An 11,046-nucleotide genomic window follows, 5' to 3' on the forward strand; every position below is an offset into this window, starting at 1 on the left:
AAATGGCGGGGTAAAAACGGTCATACACGTAAAAGCCGTGGGAGTTTCAGCCCATGAACGAACAAACAAACAAACTGCGACCACAATGGTGTCAGCACCAACAATGCTTATAACGCCAAGCTGCGAATAATACGTATCAACTATGCCAAAAAAACAAATGATATTCAGATTGAACGTCCTTTGTGGCCGCAGAGGCCAATAAGGGACACACTTCTACGCTTCTTACTGATGACCATGTGTGCCGACCACAGGTAGGAGACGGCAACAAGGACCACAGTCACTGGAGCCGCCCGGAGGACATGTCCACGGACAGACCGTGTTACAGTGTGGACAGCAGCCACAAAGGATCCGACGTGGCCGCTGAGACTGCTGCTGCTATGGCCGCCGGATCTCTGGCCTTCAAGGCACATGGTAAGCATACATGTCACATGGTATTCATTCAGGTCACATGGCAAGCATACAGGTCACATGGTATTCATTCATGTCTCATGGTAAACATACAGGTCACATGGTCCTCATTCATGTCTCATGGTAAACATACAGGTCACATGGTATTCATTCAGGTCACATGGTATTCATTCAGGTCACATGGTACTCATTCATGTCTCATGGGAAGCATACAGGTCACATGGTACTCATTCAGGTCACATGGTACTCATTCAGGTCACATGGTAAGCATACAGGTCTCATGGTAAGCATTCAAGACACACGGTAAGCGTTAAGTCCTTCCCATCAGCTCAGAGAAAGAGTGAATCGTGCTGCCAAGGTTTCTGATTCTCTCGCCTTGAGGTCGTATGGTAAGCATAATGATCTACTCACTAGCTCAGAGAAAGAGTGAATCGTGCTGCCAAGGTTTCTGATTCTCTCGCCTTGAGGTCGTATGGTAAGCATAATGATCTACTCACTAGCTCAGAGAAGGAGGGGGTCGCTTGTGCGTGAACAAAATAAGAAAATCTCAGCAACTATCTTATTAAAACAAAATCTCCCCGTATATTTATTCCAGATGGAGGCTATGCAGGCAAACTGCTGCATGCTGCCGAGTCATTGTACGACTTTGCCAAGTCTCACCGAGGTATCTACTCTCAGAGCATATCACAGGCCGCGGCTTTTTACAGGTAAAACTTTCACCTCGAATTGTTATATCTTCTGTGAATGTGTTTTCCCTTCTGCTAGTGCTAGGGTTATAGTAACATCGATTCTTCTTCTTGGGGTGCAAGGCAAGAGCAGCTGGCAAAGTTTCTTTCTTAGTTTGAGAATCCTGAACATCAGGAAGAACACCCCCACCCCACACCTCCCCCTTTCAAGACCTGTTGTGTTTGCTTTTTGTTTTGATGTTTCACCAACTGACACACGGATGCATCATTTTTATGATCCCAGAAGGTATTTTCTTGTGTGTTGTTGCTGTGTTGTTTACATTTCATGTTTTCCTTGAACTGCTTCGTATCCACTCATGGATCCGAAATGGCAACCACGCTTGAAAAGCTGATACAGAATTTATCGACACTGGTCTCTGTTGTGTGTTCCTTTTGTTTTGACATTAGGAAGAACGTACAAAACGACATGCCATTACATGCATATATATCAAGGAATCTTCTGTTTCCCATGAGCGGCTGTTCTATCCTCCTATCCTAAAACAGAAGTGCTACGTGGTCCTTCGGGGCCACACAGAGCAGGGCCAGTATGCACGAGTCAGCAGGGCCAGTATGCACGAGTCGAGTTTAGAGACTGTGATCCGAGATAAACTGCACTTTCATTACATTTTATCCCGTCACAGTATGCACAAGTCAGTCAAGTTTAGAGACTTTAATCCGAGATAAACTGCACTTACAATAGATTTTATCCCGGACGTAAGTCTCTGAGGTTTTCAAATGATACTAAAGGTTTCTGGGATATGGTCACCACGTGTGGATCGAAACGAAACATCGTCCACAACTGTGTGACCATGAATCATGTTTTAATAACAATTCTAGCAGTGATAAACATGAGCTATGCATGTGTGGCGGCCATGTGGTTGTACAAAGCCACGCGCCAAGCCAAGTACCTGAACGAAGCCAAAGGTTTCCGCGATAAAACCAGCATGAAATAATGTCCACAAATCAGTAACTAAGGTGATTATTCCAATGACAACAACTGGGTAATCATGGGTGATTATTTTCTTACAGTACCAGCGGTGATAAAGACGAGGTGTGTGTCAGCAGCCATGTGGCTGTACAAAGCAACACACCAGTCCAAACACCTGAACGACGCTAACAAGCATGAAACAATGTCAACAACTGAGTAACCAAGGTGATTGTTTCTTACAGTTCCAGCGGTGATAAGGACGAGATGTGTGTGGCGGCCATGTGGTTGTACAAAGCCACGCGCCAGGCCAAGTACCTGAACGACGCTAAGAGTTTCCACGAGAATGCCTGGGGCTGGGCCCTGTCCTGGGACGACAAGAAGATCGCCTGTCAGGTGGGTTTCTACACAACTTGTGTTTGTTTCTTTGTTTCTTTGTTAATATTCCCGAACCTCAGTGGACCTGGAGAAAGGTCCTTTTTGGTCAGCACTGGTTTTACATAGGTGTGGCTTCTCCAGCGTTTGCTTCCTCAAGCTCTTGCTTTGGGATGACAAGAAGATCGCCTGTCGAATTTGCCAATCTTTTGTTTGTTGGTGGGAGTGGGTGCGGGTTGGGGACATTATAGGCTGTTACTTGTTACTGTCGCTTCTTTGGCGTGTTCTTATACTCCAGTGCTGGTCTCTTTTCATGGGCATCTTCTATTAATTCGTTGGTTTCTGTCGAGACGAATGGCGACGACTAAAATCATTTATTGACTGACCCTTACACCGGTGCATTTCTGTAACACATGTTACATAGCCACTGGTGAATTGACAGAGAGAGAAATAAGGAAAAACGGTCATATAGGTTTTCGCATCCGTGGGAGGTAATCCGAACCGACCAAACAGACTGAGCCAGTAACGCGACATATGTCGTGACAACCAGGTGACAGTATACGTAAAGTAGCGCGACATATATCGCGACAACCAGTCTAAGGTAATCGATGGCAGGACATTGATGACTGGAAAACCATCACGGTTGACTGCTCTTTTCACAAGGTTGACTGATCTTTCCACAGCTGCTGCTGTTCGAAGAGACAAAGAGCAGTGCGTACAGGGCAGAGGTAGAAGGCTTCTTCAAGGGGTGGCTTCCAGGTGGATCTATCTCCTACACACCCTGTGGCATGGCATGGAGAGACAAGTGGGGCTCCAACAGATACGCAGGTATGACGATAGGTGGAGATAGGTTCTTAACTTCTTCCTTAATTGAACCAGAAGTTGACTTCGAAAAGACTTCGCGAAGTCTTTTCTGCCGACAATTCAGTGCTAAAGTGCAGCTTGCTTCGTAAAGTACACTTCGCGAAGTCGACTTGGCCCAAGGAATATCCGGCTTTATCGAAATTAGTGTCAATAATCCTGTTTACATCACGTTATTACTAGGTCATTTACTGACAAAAAGTATTGTATCTGGCCCGGCACTAATGAACAGTATTGTTCGTAGAGAAATATCACCTCTATATCATCATTCAGCAGTTTCTGTCATGTGAGACGCCTGTCATGTGAGTAAATCTACAAATGAACGAAACCGTCTGTTGTCTATTTGCCCATCTCACAATGTCATGTTATATGACCAGTCAGCAGTATCTGCAAACCTGAGCTCGCTCTGATGTGAGGATGCCTCCAAACAAAGGACACCTTCTGTTGTCCGCTGGTCTATATATAATGTGTTTATGGTATCCTTGTCATGAAAGGATTCCTGCACACAAGGAACACTATCTGCTTTCCCAAAAGAGCGTCCTCTCAAGACGGTAGTGTGAGACCACCACCACCCCCCCACCCCCCACCCCCCTTTAAGACTTGCAAAAATTTAAGAAGATCAGGTCTGAAAAATTAGGATGCCTGAAAACGGAGGTACATTTCCAAATAATGATCAAGACTAAATCTAACAAATTCAGTGCTAAAGCCTCGTGCAGCTTGCTTCGTAAAGTACAAGGTCAGAAAAGGGGGGAGATCTTTAAGTCGGGGAGGTCCCACTTATACTAAGTGCATATCTTCTTCTTCTTCTACTTCTTCGTTCATGGGCTCAAAGTCCCACGTTCACTCATGTTTTTGCACGAGTGGGTTTTTACGTGTATGACCTTTTTTTACCCCGCGTTTCAGGCAGCCAAACTCCGCTTTCGGGGGACTACTGCATATCGATTCTCTTCCATTCTTATGTATATCCTTATGTCTATTCACTCTGACAGGCAACGCGGCGTTCGCTGCTCTGATAGCGGCTGAGGACGGCATCCAGGCCACCACGTACAGAAAGTGGGCCGCGGAGCAGATCAACTACCTGCTCGGTGACAACTCTCACAATGGTCAACAGTGCTACAGCTACGAGATCGGGGTGGGGTCCCACTACCCCAAACAGCCCCATCACAGAGCAGCGTAAGTGGGGGAGAGAGAAATTCAAGTTATACGCCCTCACGGCAAAGCCATTATATACGGGCATGTTCCTCGGTTTTACCCAGACTTTAGATGAGATACAAAGGTGTATGCGTGTGTAGGTGATATCAGCCATCTGCACTTATGGCAGAATGACCGAGGTTTTTAACGTGCCGCTGTGGTGATACGGGGGTGGGACATGGATACCGTCTCTGGGTCTGCACATAAGTGTCCCGCGGGCTGACTCTTTACCTGAGCTCTAATTAAGGCATTCATTGGGGTTGTAGCTTCGTGATTGGGGTGGGATACAACTATACCCCAACCAGCCCCATCATAGAGCAGCGTAAGGGACTCTTTACCTAAGGCATGCAATATGGTTGTAGCTTAGAGATTGGAGTGGGGTCCAACCACCCCAAACAGCCCCATCACAGAGCAGCGTAAGGGACCATTTACTTGAAGGCGTTCATTGGGGTTGTAGCTTAGAGATTGGAGTGGGATCCAACCACCCCAAACAGCCCCATCATAGAGCAGCGTAAGGCATGCAATATGGTTGTAGCTTAGAGATTGGAGTGGGGTCCAACCACCCCAAACAGCCCCATCACAGAGCAGCGTAAGGGACTCTTTACCAAAGGCATGCAATATGGTTGTAGCTTAGAGATTGGAGTGGGGTCCAACCACCCCAAACAGCCCCATCACAGAGCAGCGTAAGGGACTCTTTACCTAAGGCATGCAATATGGTTGTAGCTTAGAGATTGGAGTGGGGTCCAACCACCCCAAACAGCCCCATCACAGAGCAGCGTAAGGGACTCTTTACCAAAGGCATGCAATATGGTTGTAGCTTAGAGATTGGAGTGGGGTCCAACCACCCCAAACAGCCCCATCACAGAGCAGCGTAAGGGACTCTACCTAAGGCATGCAATATGGTTGTAGCTTAGAGATTGGAGTGGGGTCCAACCACCCCAAACAGCCCCATCATAGAGCAGCGTAAGGGACTCTTTACCTAAGGCATGCAATATGGTTGTAGCTTAGAGATTGGAGTGGGGTCCAACCACCCCAAACAGCCCCATCACAGAGCAGCGTAAGGGACCATTTACTTGAAGGCGTTCATTGGGGTTGTAGCTTAGAGATTGGAGTGGGATCCAAATACCCCTATCACAAAGCAGCGTTAGTGGACCCCGGGCTGACTGTTTACCCGAGCTCTAATTAAGGCATTCATTAGGAATGTAGCTACGAGATCGGGTGGGATCCAACCACCCCGAACAGCTCTATCACAGAGCAGCGTAAGTGGCCCGCGGGCTGACTTATTAGGTTAATCATTTGGGTTGCAGCTAACTAAAAGAGACTGGGGTTCATACGTTCTTGCATGGGTGTTCATGAGACCTGGGGTTACTTTCTGTTTACCTGAGTTCTTACTGGCGCATTCAGAAGAGTTGGAGCTAGGAGATTGGGCAGAACTCTCTTCAAACGAATCGTTGCTCTCAAACCGCTACTACAGGTCCTCAGAGCATGTAATGTGTAAGTTGAATGACCCAAGCTACTCACTATCAATGTCCTCAAGATTTGGTTTCATCTCCTGCCTCATCTCTCTCAATGTTTTGACCCACTCCAGATCTTCCCACTTATGTCAAAATAATAATGACATATTATGAAAGTTAAGTGATGATGCCATCACTTGTTCATCATAAGTTGTAATCGTAGATGTGAATTGCTTTTTATTTTTAGAACGTGTCCATAAGCATGTTGTTTTTGCGTGTGAAACGGTTGTATACAGCGAAAAGTAAATAAAACATGCTTTAACCGCCTCCAGATCGTGCCCTGACCTGCACCAGCACTGTAGCTTCGAGCACCTGAACACCAACAGCCCCAACCCTCACACCCTGGTAGGGGCACTGGTGGGCGGGCCTGATCAGCACGACAGCTACAACGACAAGCGTGACGACTACGTCAAGAACGAGGTGGCCTGCGACTACAACTCTGGCTTCCAGGGAGCTTTGGCTGGTAGGTCTCACCATTTTGTCTCAATCAGTCTCCCATTCCCCCAAAATCGGCGTATGGCTGCCTGAATGGTGGGGTAAAAACGGTCATACGTGTAAAACTCCACTTGTGCAAAAACATGAGTGAACGTGGGAGTTTCAGCCCATTAACGAAGAAGAAGAAGAATCTCCAATTGAAAATAACCTTTGTGTTCTTCTTGGACAAAAGTTACATTTTGAAGAAAAAAGTATCATCCATTGAGCTCTAGCTGGTAAATGTCTCACAATTTTTGTTTTCGGAAATGCCAGATTTTTTAATGTATGCCAACTTTGCTTCCAAGAAGCTCTGTTTTGAATGTCTCAGGTAGTTGTTTTTTTCAAATCTTCAATTCAAAACGCTTCTGTGTTGTTTTTGGGAGTGGGGCATAGCCAAATAGGTTCTTTCTTTATTTATTTGGTGTTTAACGTCGTTTTCAACCACGAAGGTTATATCGCGACGGGGAAAGGGGGGAGAGGGGATAGAGTCACTTGTCAATTGTTTCTTGTTCACAAAAGCACTAATCAAAAATTTGCTCCAGGGCGGCTTGCAACGTAGTACAATATATTACCTTACTGGGAGAATGCAAGTTTCCAGTACAAAGGACTTAACATTTCTTACATACTGCTTGACTAAAATCTTTACAAAAATTGACTATATTCTATACAAGAAACACTTAACAAGGGTAAAAGGAGAAACAGAATCCGTTAGTCGCCTCTTACGACATGCTGGGGAGCATCGGGTAAATTTTTCCCCCTAACCCGGGGGGGGGGGGGGGGGGGGGGGGGGGGGGGGGGCCAAATAGGTTGAAGGGATGTAGAAAACCAACAACTGTTTATAGTAATTAACAAAAATATGATTAAATTTACATGCATACCGTGTGTTTATAGTAATTAACAAAACTATGATTAAATTTACATGCATACCGTGTGTTTATAGTAATTAACAAAAATATGATTAAATTTACATGCATACCCTGTGATTATAGTAATTTACAAAAATATGATTAGATTTACATGCATACCGTGTGATTATAGTAATTTACAAAAATATGATTTAATTTACATACATGATACATGTACATGCATATTGTGTGATTATAATAATTTACAAAAATATGATTAAATTTACATGCATACTGTGTGATTAAAGTAATTTTACAAAAATATGATTAAATGTACATGCCTACCATGTGATTGAAGTAGATTACAAAAATATGATTTTTTGTTTTGTTCCTTCATGGGCTGAAACTCCCACGGCTTTTACGTGTATGACCGTTTTTACCCCGCCATTTAGGCAGCCATACGCCGCTTTCGGAGGAAGCATGCTGGGTATTTTCGTGTTTCTATAACCCACCGAACTCTGACATGGATTACAGGCGCATTAAATCTGAAAATGTCCCATCACAATTTCCGTCAGTGCGTCAAAGGGCGCATTGAGATTACATACCACTGCGCCACCAAATGTACCCTTTACATCGGATTACACACACACACACACACACACACACACACACACACACACACATACACACTCACATACAGAGATAACACGATATAGCGGCTAATTCTCAGATGGCACCATATTTTGCATCTTTGGTCAAAACGCGTACAGGCCTCTTTGTCGTGTCTTGCCTTCGACTATCCCGTCCCATCGGAATTTGGTTGAGGGGGACAAATGTCCCATTGCCTTTTTCTCCCAGGTTAAACCCTGAAATGTACATATGCCTACCACACTGACAGTGTACCTGTGTTTGTTTCAGGAATTGTACACCTTCAACACAACCACCATATGCCCACCACCCACAACAAGTGCCCTTGTCACTGAAGAGTGCATCGAGTTGTTCAGCTAATAAATCTTTTGCTGCTGTGATTGTTTCTTACTGCAATAAAGAGGTATACAGTGGAACCCCCCTTTTAAGACCTCCAAAAATCTGAGAAAATCAGGTCTTAAAAAGGAGGGAGTCTTAAAATGGGGGTAATTTTACAGAGGTTATGAACAGAAAGTCTGAGAAAACAAGGTCTTAACAAGTCGCGTAAGGCGAAATTACAACATTTAGTCAAGCTGTCAAACTAACAGAATGAAACTGAACTCACTGCATTTTTACAGCAAGAGCGTATACTCGTAGCATCGTCAGTCCACCGCTCGATGCAAAGGCAGTGAAATTGACAAGAAGAGCGGGGTAGTAGTTGCGCTGAGAAGGATAGCACGCTTTTCTTTATCTCTATTCTTTTTAACTTTCTGAGCGTGTTTTTAATCCAAACATATCACATCTATATGTTTTTGGAATCAGGAACCCACAAGGAATAAGATGAAATTGTTTTTAAATCGATTTCAGAAATTTTATTTTAATAATAATTTTTATATTTTTAATTTTCAGAGCTTGTTTTTAATCCGAATATAACATATTTATATGTTTTTGGAATCAGAAAATGATGAAGAATAAGATGAACGTAAATTTGGATCGTTTTGAAAACAAATTATTTTTTTTACAATTTTCAGATTTTTAATGACCAAAGTCATTAATTAATTTTTAAGCCACCAAGCTGAAATGCAATACCGAAGTCCGGCCTTCGTTGAAGATTGCTTGGCCAAAATTTCAATTCATTTGATTGAAAAATGAGGTGTGACAGTGCCACCTCAACTTTTACAAAAAGCCGGATATGACGTCATCAAAGGTATTTATCGAAAAAAAGAAAAAAACGTTCGGGGATATCATTCCCAGGAACTCTCATGTCAAATTTCATAAAGATCGGTCCAGTAGTTTGGTCTGAATCGCTCTACACACACACACACGCACAGACACACACACACACACACACACACACACACACACACACACACACACACATACACCACGACCCTCGTCTTGATTCCCCCTCTACGTTAAAAAATTTAGTCAAAACTTGACTAAATGTAAAAAGGAGGGAGTCTTAAAGTGGGGGGTCCTACAAGGGGGGTTCCACTGTAGCCCCTTTTGAGACTTCTTTCGCTCCCTGACTTTTTATGCATCGAGAAACAAATTTAGTCATCGCTGAATCAGTAGCTTACCTTAAAATCCCGACATAAATCAAACAATACCTAGAAAACAGACAAAACTTGCCTTCACACGTGTCAGGCGCCGCCTTCGGCCTCCGCTCGGCCTTTGATCGGTTATCCTCCGTGTACCAGTGAAATGCACAATCTGAAACATTGAAAACGACGTTAAACACCAAATAAAGAAAGAAAATTCAAAATGTCCATCCTCATGAACCTAATACACACACAAAAGTATGCATGCCAATACTCCAATAAAACAAGTCTTTGTATTTAAAACAAGTCTTTGTATTTAACTCAATTTTGCGATTGCGCGTTGCTGTAAAGTGATAACCAACAAGTGCTTGCACTCTCAAAGTACAGTGGAACCCCCCTTTTAAGACCTAAAAAAATTGAGAAAATCAGGTCTTGAAAAGGAGGGGGTCTTTATTAAATGAGGGTCACTTTACAAAGGTTAAAAACAGAAAATGTGCAAAAACAGGGCCTTAAAAGGGAGGGAGTCTTAAAATGGGGGTTCCACTGTACCACATTAAATTGACTCCCCATCAGCAAAAAAACATCCTAACACCAGTCACAGAGACACATGCTTTTCCCACTACTGCATGGATGTAAACACAAAATTGTCACTGAACAATTTGTAACCTAACTGTAATTTTCTCCATCCTTCAACACCTTTTTTGGACGGTTCTGTGCTGCTTTTGCTTTTAGTTTTCCTTTGTAATTGTTTTTTTTGTAGTCCCGAAAAAGCCTCCATAGTTGAAACGTCCACACTAAAGTACCTCTAAAGTGTATGTATCACCAGGTTACACAATTTATCTACCAGCATCTTTACTATATTTGTAATTGGCGTTTAGCTGAAATATGTACTAGACTTTGAATGCAAAAAACAACTGCTTTACACATGCCAATGTGTTGTACACACACACACGCATGATATGCCAATGTGTTGTACACACATACACACACACACTGATATATGCCAATGTGTTGTACACACACACACACACACACACACACACACACACAATACATAGCCTATGCCAACATGTTGTACACACACACATGCCAATGAATGTGTTGTACACACACCCACACACCCACACACACACACCTCAAATTCGCATTGTAAAGCAGGTCAGCCCGCTCCATTTCCAAAACTCTTCAAGAAATGATATATAATTGTGCTTACCTTGTACAAGCCATCAAAAGTGGTTCACTGTGTCACACAAGTTGCGAACCAACAACTTGTTTACTTCCGTCATCACAGAAGCAGACGAACGATGCGTGACGGAACAATGGCGAGAGTTACTTCCCCATGTAAATCGTACTGCTGCATGAGCTATCGGTAACTCAAGTTCAGAAAGCGCACAAGAAAATTGGTTGATTAAAATCAACATGGCCGAAGCAATGTTTTCATAAAAGAAGCGGTATTGTACGGGCACATGTTGTATTTGGGTTACATGTGTTGCAGAGTATTTGAAAATACGTTGGCATAAAAACATGCAAAGACGAGTGATAAATCCCTGTTGTGAATAT

At 43.5% G+C, this 11,046-nt stretch overlaps 2 protein-coding genes across 3 annotated transcripts in view; one reads left to right on the forward strand and one right to left on the reverse strand.

The window, feature by feature from the left end:
- LOC138978620 (endoglucanase E-4-like) overlaps window positions 1-8,346 on the forward strand; it is an 11,659-nt gene extending 3,313 nt beyond the window's left edge. The window contains exons 5-11 of the mRNA XM_070351382.1: window positions 252-411; window positions 1,004-1,115; window positions 2,304-2,454; window positions 3,117-3,261; window positions 4,284-4,467; window positions 6,272-6,462; window positions 8,237-8,346. Coding sequence (XP_070207483.1) covers window positions 252-411; window positions 1,004-1,115; window positions 2,304-2,454; window positions 3,117-3,261; window positions 4,284-4,467; window positions 6,272-6,462; window positions 8,237-8,301 — 1,008 coding nt within the window. The 3' untranslated portion in view covers window positions 8,302-8,346. The remainder of the gene's footprint in view (window positions 1-251; window positions 412-1,003; window positions 1,116-2,303; window positions 2,455-3,116; window positions 3,262-4,283; window positions 4,468-6,271; window positions 6,463-8,236) is intronic.
- LOC138978621 (sulfotransferase 1B1-like) overlaps window positions 1-10,838 on the reverse strand; it is a 24,384-nt gene extending 13,546 nt beyond the window's left edge. The window contains exons 1-2 of one of the 2 annotated variants that reach the window (XM_070351383.1): window positions 10,700-10,838; window positions 9,578-9,658 (exon numbers count right to left, since the gene is read on the reverse strand). The gene's annotated coding sequence lies outside the window, so the exon portion shown is untranslated. The remainder of the gene's footprint in view (window positions 1-9,577; window positions 9,659-10,699) is intronic. The other variant, XM_070351384.1, reaches the window with a different exon arrangement.
- Window positions 10,839-11,046: the final 208 nt, after the last annotated feature.

This window comes from Littorina saxatilis, linkage group LG10 (assembly GCF_037325665.1).
Source record: "Littorina saxatilis isolate snail1 linkage group LG10, US_GU_Lsax_2.0, whole genome shotgun sequence".
NCBI lineage: Eukaryota > Metazoa > Mollusca > Gastropoda > Littorinimorpha > Littorinidae > Littorina > Littorina saxatilis.